We start from the raw sequence: 18943 nt of genomic DNA on the forward strand, positions 1-18943 counted from the left end.
TAAATTGGCTCAAATTTCCAGCTGCTAATTAATGTGAATATCCTGATATAACAGCTAATGACTAACAATATTGTTTGTACTGACATTGCTAAACCAGGTTTACAAAAATGCATCTATTTTGAGAGAAGTGCACAGCATTTTTAACCAGCTTAAAGATATGGGCAAATGTATTGGTAAATGGCTTTCATATGTTCTGTCCGGAAGGCTTGCATATCACACTATACTGCTATAGTGTTATTATTCCACTTCGACTGCTATACCTGCCACCTCTGGAAACCTGGGATTTGCAGTTTAGGGAGGGCATTTAGAATACTCAGCCATTTTATATGATATATTTTGAATAAATTTTATTTATTCATTATTTTTAAAAACTTTTTAAAAAAGAATTCTCAGCCAAATTGCTCTTAGGTCCCACTAAACTACAAACCCCAGAATTCCACAGGAAGCAGCCATGGCAGTTAAGGTGAAATAACAGCACTATAACAGTATAGTGTGCTACTGATACTGATACTAATTCTGTTCTAAGGACACAAGTATATTTTATGTGAACATTTGTGGGGTGCTACAGCATCTTTGAATCAAGAGTGATCAACTTCTCTTTTTCCTGTAACATTTTGGATGACTTACTCCATGTTGAACATTTTACATTTCTTCACTCTCAGAAGCAGTAGCCAACAATGTGGAGAGGGGAAACATGGGACAGGATAGTCATGACATGATGCAAATTTATAGTATACATTTCAAGAGAAAATTTTGACACAGAGATGCAAGTTTCTTCAATATTGCAGATTCACGCATACCAGGTAGTGCATCCAAACAAAATAAGAGAGAGCCCATTTATGTGTTATTGCTGCCACATCATGATAGCCAAGGCACAGAGTGATAATTCTTCTTAGAGATTCAAAATTTATGAGTTTTTCCAGATGAGGCTTTTATTGAGAAATTGCCCTGTCATAGTCACAGAATTTTATAGACGGCTGGACTATAGCATCTTCTATTTGCGACTTGCAGGTATTTTTCCACCACTTTTCCCATCTAATCTTTTTTTCTGACCAGAGAAGTAAGAGGGATTTAAATATATATATTACCTAATTTTATTTTAATGGCCCACTTTTCTCCAATGTGGGCCCCAAGGATCTTGAGTGACACGATCCCTTTTGAGTGGTAAGGCTAAAACTTCCTATCTAGAAGCACTTTTTCTTACCTCTTATTGAGAAATGCTCATTTAAATGCCCCAAAACCAACCAGAGCTAACTGCTCTCCTGGATAGTATTGATTAATCTGAAAACAATTGACTTGTCCCTGCATTCTGATAAACACTGTACTAGTGCCAAAATTTCCCCCACCATGAAGTGTAATTATTTTCCATGTCATAAATTCAGCTCATTGTAGCTTTGTATCTACTGAGGAGGTTGCTAGCAGCGACCACTTGAGCGACATCTTAAAGAGCAGGGAGCATTAACATAATAATACCTTTGCAACACTCATTAAAACATGATTTGTGCCATTGCACTGACTACTTACTAGCAGGCATAATCAGTGTCTAATCCGATCCTGATATTAATTTATGGCATTTGTGGGGGAAATTCCTCTACACACGATGGACAAAGTAATATTTTCATTGTTGTGGCTTTATCATGTCAAATGCTTGATAATCCAGGTTTATGAATTATGTTGGAGGACTTTTTTCTTTTACAGATAAGCACAGGGAGGGGTTGCCTTCTACTCTCAACCATCAGTGCTTCTTAAGATCTTATGGAACAGAGTTTTCTCCTGTTTTATTAGTCACCAACTGAGTTTGCATAGGGGATCTCTGTTCTTTGCCCCCATTCTTTCTTCTTCATCTTCTTTATTTTGTTTTCCTCTTCCAGGGGGAGAGGGGGATGCCAGGGCTACCAGGAAAACAAGGCGTTCAGGTATTCTGCAAGGAATGAAGTCTGACCTATTCAGCTACCCTTACCCATACCTCTCAACTGTCCCTGAGTTTCACAGCTTGCACCACTTTGGTGTTTCTTAACGTTTTCTTTCATATTTTTACAAGTAGTTCTTTCTTTTAAAACACAAAGCCCAAATTAGCAAAGGGAGAACAACAAGGAAGAAATATTCTTACTGAACAAATGGCATGGCTGTTCCTGAATTGTTTTCTTCATGTGGGGAGAAAGGAAAATTTGTACTCATAAGGTACTGTAGTTAAAAGACTGGCTTCATTTGATGGGTAAATACAGTGCTGTCAAAAAACAGAGAGAAAAATCTGACTCAGTATGACCAAGGTTCAAACTTTTTTCCTCAGGAATAGAGTGAAATTAGACTGTAGTGTGTGCTTAGATTTAAATTCATGACTGTGTTTCAGTTCATATTTGTGCAGATTTGGCTCTAAAATGCATATTTTAGGACCAAAACAAACTTTTAAAAATAACTGAATATTTAAAAGGACTGACATGCCATCTCTTCAATGAAACTTACCCTGCAATATATATTTATCTGCATCATGTCTCTAGCCCATGGTTACTAAACCGTACTCACATCTGATGCATTTCTGAATGTTTCTTTCACCTGTTATTACGCAGAATCCCTGATCTCCATTTTCTGTCCTTGTGTTTTTTAGCTTTGTCCCTGATTTCTGTTTGAGAAAGTTGAGAGGTATGAACCTTCTCCCTCTTCTTCCATTCACATCTGCTTCACACCTCTCCTTGTTTGAATTAGTTTGCGTGCCCATCTTGATTTGTTTCTCCAAGCAGTGTCTTTGTTGCTCATCTGCTGCATTAAATTCTGCAAACGTGCATTTTCCATTTCTAACACATCTTTCCATCTTCCTCACTTCTATCCCTAGGACTTGCTCTTCTAATAAATTGTTCTCGCTGAAGAACCTAACAAACACTAAATTAGTTACTAATATATATAATGTGCACCATTGTAACCTATTTAGGTGTGGAGCCACCTATCATATACAGTTAAATGGATACTCCACATAAGGCTAATTTAGATATTATTTCCAATATCCTACATCAAACAGGAGAAGCATAACACTCCACTCATGCAATGCAGTTCAGTGTCCTCCCCCTTCTCCAGCAGCTGTGAAACCCCAGAAAGGGTCCATGCTGTCCATCAATTCCATCAGTGAAAAAGCAGCTGGTCTCAGCAGGGAAGAAGTAAGAAACAAGAGTGTTCTCACAGATAGACTGCACTCTCCTTTCCCTTTCCCTCAGAGCTCTGATCAGCAGCATCTTCATAATCTGAATAGCATTCCTGCCTCCGCTTGTTCCCAGTAAGCAACAGTAGTGGTGGCAGCCCTTCCCAAGGCTTGACAGCTGCTGGGGAAGATTTTGGATGGGTCACAAAGTGCTAGAGAATATTTCTCTGTGTCCCCTCCAAAAAGAGACATAACATGCATGTGCAAGACACACATCTGCACAAGTATGTCGCTAACAGGATGCTATCTTACTTTTTTTGCCTAGAAAATTCTTATCACTGAGTATATATATTCTAGAGGCTTCCTTTACTCTTTCCTTCACTGAGCAGTCATTACAGTGTGCATGATGATGGTTCTATTGAGTTTGTTCCACACTAGCATCACTGGCAGGCATCAAGCAGGTGCAGCCAAATTTGAGCAACTGAAGAGGATAGATGTTTGCCATGGTGATGCCTGTTTTTGGAGACTTATCCTTCTCACTGCTGTACCATTCATAAGCACACTTCATACTATAAATACCATAATATTCTGATTCTCCATAATCTCCTTCTGGCCATTGAAAGGAGATACATGTGGAGACTCATTTCAGAATGGCTTCATACATATAATGCATTTTTCTAGATATTGCGTATGTCCAAACATTTAATATATTTACTGATTATGACTTTAGTACAGTATTCTGAAAACAAAATACAATGAGCCTCAGGTTCACGTTCTCTTCCTGTTCCTCTAGTTAAGCCATGAGCTGGGGTTGGGAAGATTTGTTGAGGTTCATCTTCATAAGACTAAACCATAGTTTACTGACATATGTGAACTCAGCCATTGTGTGTTGAGCAGGAATTGCTCATCATTGGAAAGCCAATTTGTATAGTATCCCTGTGGCAACCATCGAGTGTGTTTCTTCCCTCACAAGAATTGTCAAAAATATATTCCGATGAAAAGCCAAGGTAGTGAAGCTATCAAAGGGCAATATTTTTCATGTGTGGGCTGTTCTTTTGAATATACTGACAGTCTATAAATATTGTAGCCCATCATCTTCTGAGGTTTTAAGTACTGTAAAAGAAATGCCCCACAAAAACTGTTTTGCCTGTGTAAGAGACTAAAATCTAAAATGTCTGGAATTTTGAATCTGGGGCTGCATGGGAGGGATGGAAATCTTGAAAAACTGTGTGATGTTAACACCCTTGACACTCTGAAAGCCACTTTGTTACTTTAGAAAGATAAAATGTATTATGTATAACATGGGCATAAATTACAATATTTGATATATTAAATCTGGCAGTTATTCAGATAGTAATTATAAATTTACTTTTTAATATTTTTGTTATAAATAGAACAAGTCCTGAACTGTAGGGAACCCAATAAAAACAGAAGTAATGATCAACATTAGTGAAACAAAGAAAATTATTTTCTCTCCCTCACTCCTCTATAGAATCAAGCAGATAGAAAGTTTCCATAAAAAGAAATGACAAAGGGAACTAAAATCAAGAATTGCAATTACCTAACAGTGGACATAGTCTTATATCAAAGTCTTTCTGTTAAATAGTTTCTTAAAAAAAATAATAACCTTGGGGAAGTGAACACTTTGTCTTAAATATTTTATTCAACATTTTAAAGGATCTATTTTTAAATTCCTTTTTCCAATTTTTTGGGGAGGAGTGGAACAAAGGTTTCACCCAAAAATACTTTCCTCACATTTTTCACAGCTCTAGTTATTTCACAGAAAACTCTCTGTTTTAGATAAAAAGCACTGTCTTTTGTTTAGAAATAATGTTTTCCGGAAAACTTTTTTTCTTTGCACAAATGAAATTTTCACAAGAAGTCATGAAGTGTGAAATATCTCATGATAGTTGTTGTCTCGGTGTATCTAGAGATACCCTCTTTTGAAGAAGATGAACACATTTGCAATGATTCTTTACATCAGTAGCTTGTGTTGTCTCTATTATCTCAGCCATGTGCCTGAATATATTTTTAACTTTTTACCTGCAAAGGAAACTCATAAGCAACTGGCGAAAATATTTTCTGTATTGTGCCGGTAAGCCAAAGAGCCTGCATATGAGAGAGGTTGTGTATTTTCCCTGCCCATGACTCTTTAACAGTTTTGCTACATTTCATTTTCCTCATAATGTCCAACAAGGAAGCTCCACACTTTTTATAGACAACAAAGAATGCTGCACCACTATAAACACCACCATGAGACTATAAACCCTTCCATAAAATTGATAGTGAAAGCCTCAAGGATTGTGAAATATACAGTGGGACCTCCACATTTGCTGGGATTAAGGATGCAGGACCTCTGTGAAAGTGGTAAAACAGCAAATAAAAATCCCCACTACTTGTTTTAACTGAGAGAACACCTCTCTAGGAATCTCTAGGTCCTCTGACACAAGTTTATGGTCAACATCCACTCGAAATTGATCACAGAACTTAGAGATTCCTAGAGAGAGATTCTCTCTAGGATTCTCTAGGTCTCTCAGTGCAACTTCTGGTGAAAGTTGGCCATAGAATCACACTGGAGGACCTAGAGATAACATATCATTCAAAGCTGTGAACTATCAAATCTGCAAAAGTCAAGATCGCAAATGTGGGGTCTGACTGTAATAGCATGTATTCTCTTAGAAATTAAATGAAGGAAATAGCCTTGATAATTAAAAGAGATAGGAAAGGGTGAAATTCTGTGAAATTCAGTGGCTTTCCACTCTCGCAGAATTTTATTCTTCTGAGGATGGACATCTTGAGAAATATTTTTTGTTATATTAGCGTTAAGTAATTATTCTGACAGGAAAAACACGTAGGACATAGTTTTTATTTGATGTTTAGATTTAAGGCAGTGACCATTTTGGCTGGAGGCAATAAGAGTTGAAATTCAATTTCTCTATGGCATCTACCTTCAAGCCTGAATATTAACTGTTTTTTTCCCTATCTCTGTTTCTTTATCTGGAGACACCATTTTGTTTTTTGAAATCAAAGACTGTTCATCCAATTACAACTGTTTGTGAGCTACCCATTGGTACAGAGCTATGTGCAACTTAGTGTTCCTCTTTAAACCAAGATTGGACGATGTGTGGCCTCCTGGAGATGGCTGGATTATAGTTCCCATCAGCCCTAACCAGCAGAGCTGGTAGTGAGGAAAAATAGGCATTGTAGTCGAAACATATCTGGACGATTACATGTTCCCCATCCCCATTCCAAATAGACATTCAGACAAAGTTAATGTGCATGGAGTGTTTTGTAAAGAATGTCCAACTGCGCTGCCTGTTAACTGGAAGTAAAGTCACCCTCTTCTCTTTTGTTCTCTGTGTTTGTTTTTCTTTCTCTTGCTTTTCATAATCTAGGGTGAACCCGGAATTCCAGGAGCAAAGGTAATTGCACTTAAGCAAATGCCTGCCCTAAATCTGCTTTGTCTGTGTCTTCTTTTCCATCTTTTAAGGCAATCTGTGTTATGGTTCATGGGTGGGCAACTATTTAGTAAAACTGTTGAATGTTAGCAGCCTGTTGCCTTGCTTTACACTCTCTGTCCTCCATATCTCTCCTCTTCTTCATCGTTTGTGCCCAGGGTGCTCCAAACAGAAAGATAGAGAGATTCTTTTCTAACTATATTTTTAAAATTATAACTTTACTCATAATTAAAACTTCAGTTGCTTCTGCACTAGTGACCTTTAGCAGTGGTGAAACAGTGTTTTCTTTCCAGTCAGCAGGACACAGAATAAAAATGGTTTTCTTTCCAATCAGCAGGACACAGAATAAAAAAAAACCCTACATTCCTTAGAAAAATCAGGATATCTATCATAATGGGCAAAAGCCTACTATACAGTTACTCAGATGTGATTCAACTGCCATTATAAACTAAAATAAAATAACAATATTATTCAGTAATTGCTTTGGGTGAAAAGAAAGAAACAATATTTACAGCCCACCATCTTTAAGGGGGGAACATGCAATGACTAAAGCAATCTGAATTCATTCATGTTCACTAGTTTTAAGTTCTAACTAATTCACTTATTCCTGAATAGGGCTATTCCCATGAGAGGAGCAATTTACTTACCACTGTGGGAAATCATTTTAAAAGAAAATGGCTAAAAGGAGGTTCCTGGGAGTTTAAATACTCTAAGGCACCAGATCCCATCTGATCTTCAAAGTTAAGCAGGATCAGGCTTGGTTAGTCCTTGGATAGGAGACTGCCACTTAATGCCAAGCACTGTAGGCTATATTTCAGAGGGAAGAACTGGAAAAACCACCTCTGAATAGTCTTTGCCTAAGAAAACCCTATGAAATTGATGGGGTCACGATAAGTCAACAGGCAACTTGAACATACATACAGCCATGAAATGCCTCAAATACATTATAAGATGAATGGAAAAAATGTAAACAGCTTTTTTAAAAAAAGAGACAAAGCCACTAAATAACTTAATTTGCATTTTCTCTTTAAAACATAGTAAGCAAAGATGTGGACTGCAGAGAAAACAGCTAGTTGTGATGTTACTGTGAAGACAAAAGTGGAGACTAGAGAGAGGAAAGGCATCACTGTGCAGTCCTCAAAAATAGGACATCTATTAGAAAAATCTAATGTATCATCAGATACTGCAACTTTATAAATGAGCACAGAGTACTACTCACTTAACCTGGTTCAGAAAGCTTTGGAGTGGCATGCTGGTGTATGTTATGTAATCAAATCAAACTACCATTTTACCACATAAAAAATGGCAACCTGGATTGCTCCTGATATGGAAAAAAGGGTCATATGGCTTGGCCTGCAAATCCAGATACTGCCATTTTTGAAAGATCATTTTCGGAGAGAGAATGCACACTGCTACCCAGGTCATTCTCTGCTTCAGGAATTACATGAACTCTTTCTGAATGGACACAAACACATTGCTAAGCGAGAGCTGTTATTTGCTGTTGTTGTTAGGTGCCTTCAAGTCATTTCTTACTTATGGCAAACCTAAAACAAACCTATCACATGCTTTTCTTCAAAAAATTGTTCAGAAGGGCTCTAACTTTGCCTTTCTCTCAGGCTGAGAGAGTATGACTTACTCAAAGTCACCTAGTGGGTTTCCATGGCAGATTGGGAGTCCAGACCCTGGTTTCTAGAGTAGTCGTCCAGTGCTCCAACCACTATATCATGCTGGCTTGAAGCTCTTATGGTTAGTCCTTATTTCCAATTATTATTCGGCAAAAAGCATATAAATTGAAAACTTTAAACCGCACTTATTCATACCACTTGAGAAGTTGTTTTTAAAAGGTGATTAGTTATCTTTATAGTAAGGTTAGAAAGTAGTTATTATTATATCTGCATTTTTTAAAGGTAACTGTTATTTCCCTTTTATTGAAAATAATTAAAATGAATTGGTCCCTTGGGATCCTCTGGGGTTTGGTTCCAAGACCTCCCATAGATAACAAAATCCATAGATGTTCAAGTCCCATTATATACAGTGGAGTAGTAAAATAGTACCCCTTATATAAAATAGCAAAATCAAGATTTGCATTTTGGAATATGTTTGAGCTATGGGTGGTTGAATTTGTGGATAAAGAATCTATGGAGGGCTGACTATACAGTACTAACTTTTGATAACTTTTTAAAAAACATGCAAGGGTTGAAGGCATTGCACTGTTGTACAAAGCACACTTTCCTCCTCTTTACCTTGTCATCTCAGTGCCCACAAGACTACAAGGCAGCAGCATGAGCCAACACTTGAACCTTGTGCTATTTGTCCTCTGCCATTGGTGAAGTCATTTTCTCAAACTATAAAGCAGCAGTAGGAATTGTGCAGTTCACTAGACTGCCATTTTGCACCATGCTTTCTGTTTGTGGATGCTATAGAATAAAGACTATGTGTATCCTGTTATGGAAGTGGGGATTTTTCCACTCTGGAAACCATGCTTGAGATTTTGTTGATAATGTGTTTCGAAAGTACCAATAGTATGTAACAAACATTATGTTCTGTCTCTCTTTTCTTTTGGGGGGAAAAAAGGGAGAACGCGGAGTTGCAGGGAAAATGGGCCCCCCAGGTTTGCCAGGGAAAAGGGGGCAGAGGGTAGGACATTATCAAATGTGTGGGCTTGCTTTGTTGTTCTGCATTGCCCTGTCCAGCAGCCCCATCCTGGATCATATTGCTTGGAGCTGCATTTCCATGCTTGGAAAGAATGCTTTTATTCCTGTATTTACACGTGTGCTGTGTTTGTCCACAACTTAACTAAAGGAGAAGGACAGGTGAAAAAGTAGTTTTGGTAATTAGCACTATTCAGAATGTACCGAACATTGGCAAAAGATGTGTTTATCTTATATCTTAGATCTTTACCCTTGTAATACCTAATAGGATAGGCAGGATGGGAAGGACATGGGGATGCAGAAAGTTGCCAAACTATTTCTGAGTAAATGCAATAGTTGTTTGGAGATGGCAAAATCCATGTAACTAGTTGGTATTAGTAATAACATATGGCACTTCATGCTTTTTTGGTCTAATTTGAAAATGTAGCATTTCAATTAATATCTCTTCTTATATCTGAGATTCTTTTTTTATATCTATATATTTTAATTAGTTGAATAGTTGAACTTAATTGTGCTGAAAGTCAGAGACATAGCTGTGTTAATCTGTAATATTAGTATGCAAAGGGATCTTGTAGCACCTTTGAGACTAACTGTGCAAAAGAAATTGTAGCCTAAGTTTCATAGTTTTCATAGTTCCATAGTCTACTTCCTCAGATGCATGGAGATGCATAATAGGACATTAATTGTTCTATTATGGTTCAGCATGATTTGTTGAATGGATGCTGCAGTTGTTGTGTTTTATTGTTCATTTTTTTAAATGATGTGGTTCATAACCTGAATGTATTTTGCCCTGGGACCTTATGCTGAAGGTGACTCATAATATTTTCTAAACTTTTGCCCAACTAGACCCCATATCTTTTGTTCTATAAAATTATTATTTTTAATGCACAAAGCATTCACACACATGCAAGGATACACCACAAAATAGCTTATTTGTACTGTAACAGGAGTTCTGAAACAAGATCCCATGCTGGGCAGGGGGGCTGGAATTGATGGCCCATGAAGCTTCTTAAATCTTTATGTTTCTATGCTTCTAAAGGGTGCTTGTTATTGGGGAAAATATTTTTCCTGTGTGACCTGACAAGTGAATATCCATGCTGTTCGGTCAAGTTGTAAAAACTAATACTTTCAGACAAGGCCACTGCAGTACAAGATATTTGAACTGAAGTGGAACAGCTCAAGTCCCTCACCTCAATCATAGTACATAGCACTCAAACCTTACTAAGCTATTTTAGTAGCTGAAAGAACTGGGGTAGAAAATCCAACAAGAATTTTTCCTTGTTAACAACAACCAATTATTTTCTGTGGTTTTTGACACACAATCAGCTTATTGAACACCTCATTTTGCCTGAAGGTAGAGTCAAGCTTGATTTTCAGAGCTGCATCATATCACAGTGTTTAGGTAGCTGGGAACAGGAGTAGAGCACATACAAGATCATTCATATGGGTTCAGAATATTATACAGAATGGTGTCATATTGATTCTACTTTCTGTGATGGCTGGCTAACACAATCCCCAGGAGTGATCCATGATATGAATACATGCAGTCAGTAAATTCCATGGTGTGATATGAACTCTGTGGTATTGTGCTGTGGACAAGTACATAGAATTTCCCCCACAGACCTTTCTTTCAAAGAAAGACTTCTGCAGATTCAAGACAAAAACTTGATTCAGAGTGTGTAAAAGGGTGATAAATTCCATATTAAAAGAAATGTTTAAGTTTCATTTCAGCAATAAAGAGGGACAACAGTTGATACAATACAGGTTGACTCCCCCTTATACAAAATGCTTGAGGCCAGATGTGATTTGGATTTCAGAGCTTTTCAAATTTTGGAATAGTTGCATATACACAATGAGATACCTTGGAGATTGTATCCAAGTCTAAATATGAAATGCATTTATGGTTCAAATACACCTAGCCTGGAGATAATTTTATACACAATGTTTTAAAATAATTTTGTTCATGAAACAAAGTTTGTGTGTGTTGAATCATCAAAAAGGAAAGGTGTCACTGTCTCAGCCACCCATGTGGACAATACTGGATTTTGGAATATTTTGGATTTTGGAATTGTGGATAAAGGAGATTAAACCAGCAGATTAATAGATACTAGAAATGCACAAAAGTGTTCAGTAAGAAGCTACTAAACCTAATCACAAAAATTATTCAAATTAAGGCTATGTTAAGTTTTAATTTCCTTCAGGGAAAAATCAGCATGGAAACAGGAACTGTAGATACGCTTGTTACACTGTGCCTATAGACAGCTTCACTGCCATTCAGCAAGTCCTACTGCAAGGAAAACGACATCATTGCAGTTGGTGTGCAACCATGTTTGTTTTTTCACCAACAGGGTGAGAAGGGAAAACCTGGTGATCCAGGCCCTCCTGGAATCATAGGACAAAAGGTTTGTTTTGTTAACTAAGTTGGGGAAGGGGAAGAAGTGGTAGATAGTATATTTCCTATTTGCACAGAAGTGAGTGTACAGCCCTTTTCCCCTACTGTGAATCAAACTGGGCACCTATGAAAGCAGAGGCAGGAAATCTTTTGCCATCTATACATTTTGGAATTCAAGTCCCATGATCCCTTACCATTGGCCATCCTAGGTGAAGCTGATGCACTGTAGAGCCAATGGTTCCCTGCCTCTGTCCTGTGGTGATTCTTAGGACACAGTTGTTAAAAATGTGTAAGAATCTGGCTATGAATTTAACTACTGACTTTATTTTTATAAATCATAGAGCTAGCACTGAGTCAGGACTTTGAGTCTATGAACCACAAAGGGGGAAATTATACTGTGATGTTTTGCTTTAAATCCCATTTTGCACAAAGATGTATTTGCAAAGCAAGGCCTGCTGACTTACGCATGGCAATCAGTAGACATGGCATGCAAATGAATGAAGAGTGATTAAAATGCTCTACAATAAAATGGAATAAATTCAATTAGCCATTCGAATCCCCTCTTGACTTATGCTTGCTAGATTGGCACATCACAAAATTGCCCCTGTAGTAGTGAATCTGGGACTGAATGTATTCTGTGGCAAATAATGTTTGTAGCACAGCAAGAAGGAAAATGTACCTGTGTCCCATTTGTAAAGAAATATAGAAAACACTCTTGTGGCATCTTAAAGACTAACAGCTTCTAAATCTCTTAATCTTTAAGGTGACTAAACTCTTGTTTTTGGTTTTGCTGTAACAGATTTATATGCTTCTTTGAAATTTTGAGGAAACAAAAGAGAACTGCAAGAAAATGTTACAGTGAAAAGTGATCCTGTTTGTATTCCAGCCACCCATAGGGCTTTTGCAAGCTACTCCATTCCATTTCTCTCCCTGTTGTTTTGACAAAAATCGCCACCTCCCAACAATTATTCAGCAATCCATCTGTGCTCACTGAGCATGTTCATCCTCATTAACAGAAGTACTTCTACAAGAGTCCCACAATCCTGCACATACCTTCCTCTTTCATCTGGCTGCTGATGTTTTGGCTACATTAGGACTGGCAGAGTATCTGTGACATTATCAAGACATTTCCTGCATGGCAAGGGTTTGGATTAGGTGGCCCTTGTGGTCCCCTCCTGTTCTATGACTCTTTGAATTTGATTAGGGTGTTGCGATTTCTCAAAAATGCCTTATTTCAGTCCCTCCTTATACAGTGGACCCTTGTTATATGCTGGGTTTTGGTTCCAAGATCCCCCATGTATAACAAAATCCGTGTATGCTCAAGTCCCATTCAATATAATGACAAAGCAAAATGGTGTCCCTTATAAAAAATGGAAAATCAAGGTTTGATATTTGAAATTTATACTTTGTTTGAACATTTTCAAACCGGGTATGCTTGAATCTGTGTATAAAAAATCCGTGTATAAGAAGGGCCAACTGTATTTACTCAGAGAAGTGTCCTTTAAAGAAAATTGAAAATGTGTAATGATCAGGTATTTATCTTTCTGTATGTAGGGAGAAAAGGGAGATTCTGGCAATGCACTTGGAGGAGGTAAAGGGGAACCTGGACCACCAGGATTGCCTGGGCCTCCTGGACCAAAAGTGAGTAAATTTCTCTGCCTTTTTATTATTGATGGAAATAATATTTTCAAGTATTCACTCTCTGGTGAAAAACTGAGGAAACCAAAAGTCGGCCCCCATCCTTGATCAGGAAGAATAATTGAACAATGAATCTTCTTGGGTTTTGTACCTATACTGTACTGAAATCATTTTCTGAAGCTACTGAAGAAGAGCTGTCCTTTGACCAGCCACCAAAGTCAAACAGCAGGCCTACTGCTTTCTAACCAGTGCAAGGCTGGGTGTGAACACATGACAGGAGTACATGAAGCTGCCTTAAATCTCATGAAAGGAGGACCTCTTGCAAGATTTCAGGTTCTTGTGAGGTCTCAAGTCTCATGGGAACTTCAGAAGCCATGGAAATATCATGATGGGGGATCAGCTATTGTGAAATAAGACTTTACCAGAGGAGTGTGTTGCTCTGCCAGGCCAGAGAGAAGCAAGAGTGTGTCAAATCACAGCAGACAGATTTGGAGAGTAATAGACCAGTTTGGTCTGTTGTGAGTGGTCATTGTGCTAGTGCATACTATTCTAGTCTGACTAAGCCAAGAAGCATGCTGATCAGTAAAACAGATTAAGAAATATTCATAGACAACCCCAAGGAAACACTTCATAATTTCGAGATACAGTGAATTCTTCAAAGAAATAGTCATATGCTCTCTCAGCTGGAAGAAAACCCCATTACTTACTCATTCTTTCTTGTGATGACAATAGCCAAGGATTTATATTTTACATACATAAAAGCCTACTGAAGAATAAAGTGGGTTAGAATTGACATTTCTGTCCACTTATTATTGGATGCTGTATGGGTTTCATTAGAGTAGGAAAAAATCTTTTAAAAAACTAAACCCATTTCTTGATTCACAGAGGAGAAAATGCATCTTGAAAAATCCCTACATTTCCTAGGCCTGCTCTGTGAATCAGTAAAGAAAAATATACAAAGAACCACATCCCCATTTAAAAAGGGTATTTGAAAAATGCACACAAACATACTTTAGGCAAAATGTGTACATGATTAAAAATGCATACATGGGGGCGGGGGGAATACTTCCTCTCTGAAAAAATCCTGCATGAATTTTCAAGTAAGGCAGGTGCGAACTCTCACATGTGGAACTGTGATGGGATGAGAATGCTGGTGAGTTTCTAAAAGATGTTATGCAAATGAAAGTGTTTAGAACAGAGAATTATGGAAGGCACAGATAGTCATGCAAGGCTAGGAATGCTGTGCTAGCTAAATTCACTCTTATCCAGTTCTTTAAGTAAGTCCTTTTTTCTTTGCCTTATGGTCACTGGTCACCATCATTCCAGGAGCACTATTTTGTGCTTTAACTTTAACACTGGGTTGTGCTGTGGCATTAAAATGCAGCATGAGATTTGAAATGGGTACAGGAGGACTTCATATGGGCACAGCACACACACACACCAAGCATGGACCTTGCTGCATGATGAACTTTTTAGGAATATCATACAATTGAGATTGTCCCACTACCCCACTCCCTTGCCAGGTATTTAATTTCATTTATTGTAGCTGTCTTATAATAAAGTTTTCCATGGATCCCAGTTTTATTTTTCGATACATTCAGCTAATGAGGCCAGTGTGAGATTAGAAAACCTCCACCTGGATAGATTCAGATGTTCCATTGATCCATTTGCGTGTTAACAAGTGAGTGGTTTAAGTCCAACCATTTATGGATATTATATTATTGAATTATACAGGCAAGAACCTCTTATTTTTGTGGTAGTCAGAAACCCATCCAGCCTATGCTGGAAGTTTAAAATGAACAAGCTTTCATATGAAAACTGTAAACTCCATGTATCACATAAATCCACCCTAGGTTGTTAGAATTCACTGTGTATTCCTTATGAATCCCTGGTCAACATAAATATGTCAGGCTATTTGCATAAAAAAGGAGGGGGAGAAAAGACTATATTATGTCCCTGACTCCATGATCTCAATATTACAGGGAGAACCTGGAATACCTGGGGAGCAGGGACCATTTGGCCCAAGGGTGAGTATTGCTTTACTCTTCATTCATGGTCTATATCAGGGTGAGCAACTGTGATCTCCTAGGAACTTTGGGACTCCTGCTCCTACATCTCCGTGCCCTTGGCTCTGCTGGCTGGGGCTCATGGACATTGGGGCCAAATATATTTGCAAAGCCACAGTTCTTAACTGTCGGTCTGTTTTTTATAAGAAACCATGTGATTAGGAAATGTTACATCATGAATTGTTTTTACTGTATTTGACTTGTGTGAGTGAGTGTGCCTTCAAGTGTCCTGTTGATTTATGGTGACCCCAAGAATTTTCATAGGGTTTTCTTATTAAGGAATACTCAGAGGTGGTTTGCCAGTTTTCTCTTCCAAAATGTAGTCTACATCACCTGATATTCATTGGCAGTCTCCCATCCAAGTACTGACCAGGCCTGGCCCTGCTTAGCTTTTTAAGATGAGATAGGATCTGGGGCCTTTAAATATTTACCATGCCTTATAACTAAGGAGTTAAAGGCATGGTAAGTGAAACCAAAAATAATACAAAAACAGCAACACATCTACTCCTAGCTTGTATTTCAAAAAATTGTTCAAAGCACACATGTTAGACTAGCTGTCATAATTTTGTTAGACTGACAGTCTCCAAATAAACATGGAGAAAAATTTGCTGCTGGTGATATTGAGCCCTCTGTGTATGTGTAAACAGTGATTCATTCATGGTTATTCTGGAATAATTGCAGGAATCTGAATATTCCATTAACACTTCTTAAAAGCCTGCATAATTTAGATACAGTATTAGAAATCAACATTGTTCTATAGTAATCTAATTTAGACAGAAATTTCCATTTCTTTCTGTATATGTGATTAATCTTTTCTAGGGTCCCAAGGGCGAACCAGGCAAGAATGAAATGGTAGATTATAATGGCAATATCAATGAAGCTTTGCAGGTAAGAAAATGACATGCAATGATGATACTTTTTTAAAATGTAATAATGCTGTTTAACTATAGCCAGCAGATCACTTTTTGGAGGTGTTAACAGAGACATTAGTAATAGGATCCTCTCCTACTCTGCATTAGTGCTACAGATGTTTATAGGAGTTACCTAGCTGCAACAGATGTTTATAGACCCATTAGCCAGTAGGAATAAGTGAAAAGAACAGCTTGCAGTACTTACATTTTTAATAAGAACTTGGCACTCAGAATTGAATTTGCCCCCATAATGAAGATTTTACTTCTACCTCAAAAAGAATCAAAACACATTAAGCTTCCTGTCTACTTATTTTTTTTCTTCTGATTATTAATCTGGGAGTTCGGGTTATTACTGATAGCCATTTATCTTGCTATGCAAGTTCCTTCCCTCTAACATTTCACAGATGGAAACTGAGACATATTGGCCAAGCAACATCAGAGTGTGGTAAAGAGGGTAAAAGTTATTAATAAGGAAGAACAAACAAATTAAGAGAGGATACAGCACTTTGCTTTAGCCTGAGCCCACTGGGAAGAGCACGATTCTGATCCCTTCTTCTCCTTTTGCCCCTCCAAGTTGCATGTAAATTACTTTTGCAATTTGAACTCAGTTTGCAGCAAGTGAATTTAGCTGACAACAAAGGGCAAAAGAAGTATACAGAGAGAGAAACAGACATTTTAAAAGCAACCAAAAAAGTAGAACAATAGGAGATTAATTGGGACTATCCCTGTCAAATCTTGATAGTTGGAGCATATGCAGTGGGCAGAAATATTGGTTAAAACCTGGTGACTGAAGTCATAGCGACAGTGTTGTTGTTACTGTTGTTGTTGTTGTGTTCATTCAAGTCATTTCTGACTTTTCTGAGGCTGAAATTATGGGACTTGCCCAGGATCACCCAGTAGGTTTCCGTGGCATAGCAGGGCCATGAGTCCAGAGTTACAGCCCAGTGTTCAAACCACAACACCATACTGGTGGCAATAGAAAATGTGGCTGTTTTGGGTCATATTAAAACAATGTAAACCTTAAATTATATCAACGTACAGAAGGCAAACAAAAAAAAAACCTCATATGAAATACACTTCTAGATTTGACTGAGGAGAGATAACTTATGATTTCATGATGTTAGAACATGAGTGAGCAACTGCAGAGGACATGCAAACCTTTCAACCTCTGCAGGTCTGACCTTAAAATCAGCCAGCACACCATGCATTAATTTCAAGAACATTAATTTTGTTTGGAAAGGAAAAGAGCTACACTTCTTCAAGAGATATAGACATACATGCACACCTTTTTCTTCATTTCTTTTTCATTTTTCAGGAGATACGGACCTTGGCCCTTATGGTGAGTCAGTTTTTTACCTGTATGTATTTATGGTTTATAATCAAATTTAAATTATATAAGATGAGCAGAATAAACAAAACTGGCAAATTTGTTATAACTTGTGAGCCACAGTAGGCTAATATTCAGAGTTTCAAAAACATTACCTTTTTTTGGACTATAAATCCAATAATCGTCCTACTAGAGGACTGTGGAAGTTAGCATATCAAATGTAATTTTGCCACATTTTCAAAACAAACATGACAAAGTCACCATTTTACAGTATAAGGACTAGAAGACAGATATGTAAAATGTGATTTTTAAAAAATAGCATTACCATCTTTAATAAAAATTGAAATCTTTTAATAATTTTTTGTAATTGGTAAATCTTTTGTATTCTCTGCTACAAGCAAAACTGGTTTTCTTACCTCATACTGTAGACAAAATTTAAATAAAGTTTAAAAAGAGAGTAGCTGGCCAAAGCCTTTGAATTTTTGTTCTGTGCCTTCAAGTTATTTCTGACTTATGGAGACCCAGGTTTCATCATCATCATCATCATCATCATCATCATCATTATTATTATTATTATTATTATAGTTTGTTTATATAGCGCTGTAAATGTACACAGTGCTGTACATACAGATAATGAAATCAATAAACATATAAAATATAAAATCTTCCAATGGTGTACAATATAAAATCCTTGGTAAATTTTGTTTGGAAAGGGTCTGCCTTTTCCTTCCTCTGAGCTGAAGGAGTGTGACTTGGCCAAGGTCTCTCGGTGGGTTTCCATGGCTGAGCAAGAATTTAACCTTCGTCTCCAGAATCGTATTCCAATGTGCAAACCACTGCACGATGCTGGCCCTAAACTACTACTTAATAAGCTATATTTCTAAGAGTAAAACCACTGTATGTGGCACATCTCCAATGGACTTCATCCTAATACTCTTGTCAGAACTGACACCAAGGTTTTTGTGAAAAGAAGTTACATTATTATGGTTAGCTTTTGGTACTGCAGCCTAGTGAGACTCTTTTTTGCAGTGGTGCAGAGGAGGCTTTCTCCATTGTAGCTCTCACCATATGGAATGGTCTTCCCATTGAAACTGGGCAGACTCATAATTCTGGGTGCTTTCACATTTAATTGAAGAATTTGTTAATTGCCCTAACTGTCAACTTCACCAGTTTCCCCTATTTTTAATTTTTGTTTTGTTTTGTTTTATAGATTTTGCAGTATGTACTTTTTTATCCTTTCTTTTTTTCTTTTTGACTTATGTTTTATTGTATGTTTCTATTGTGAACCACTTTGGAATATTTTGAAATGAAAAGCACCATATAAATATTTACATAACTAAAGACTGCATGTCAGATTTTGGTTCAGGAAA

The 18943-nt window shown here is 37.4% G+C and overlaps 1 protein-coding gene across 6 annotated transcripts in view; it reads left to right on the forward strand.

Annotated features, from left to right (window-relative positions):
- The window catches only part of COL13A1 (collagen type XIII alpha 1 chain), a 211839-nt gene that overhangs the window by 142893 nt on the left and 50003 nt on the right, over positions 1-18943 (forward strand). For 3 of the 6 annotated variants that reach the window (XM_042458083.1, XM_042458085.1, XM_042458087.1), the window contains 6 exons: positions 6526-6552; positions 11588-11641; positions 13186-13272; positions 15252-15296; positions 16155-16223; positions 17562-17585. In XM_042458083.1, coding sequence (XP_042314017.1) covers positions 6526-6552; positions 11588-11641; positions 13186-13272; positions 15252-15296; positions 16155-16223; positions 17562-17585 — 306 coding nt within the window. The remainder of the gene's footprint in view (positions 1-6525; positions 6553-11587; positions 11642-13185; positions 13273-15251; positions 15297-16154; positions 16224-17561; positions 17586-18943) is intronic. The other 3 variants (XM_042458084.1, XM_042458086.1, XM_042458088.1) reach the window with 1 other exon arrangement.

This window comes from Sceloporus undulatus, chromosome 3 (assembly GCF_019175285.1).
Source record: "Sceloporus undulatus isolate JIND9_A2432 ecotype Alabama chromosome 3, SceUnd_v1.1, whole genome shotgun sequence".
NCBI classification, from domain to species: Eukaryota; Metazoa; Chordata; class Lepidosauria; order Squamata; family Phrynosomatidae; genus Sceloporus; species Sceloporus undulatus.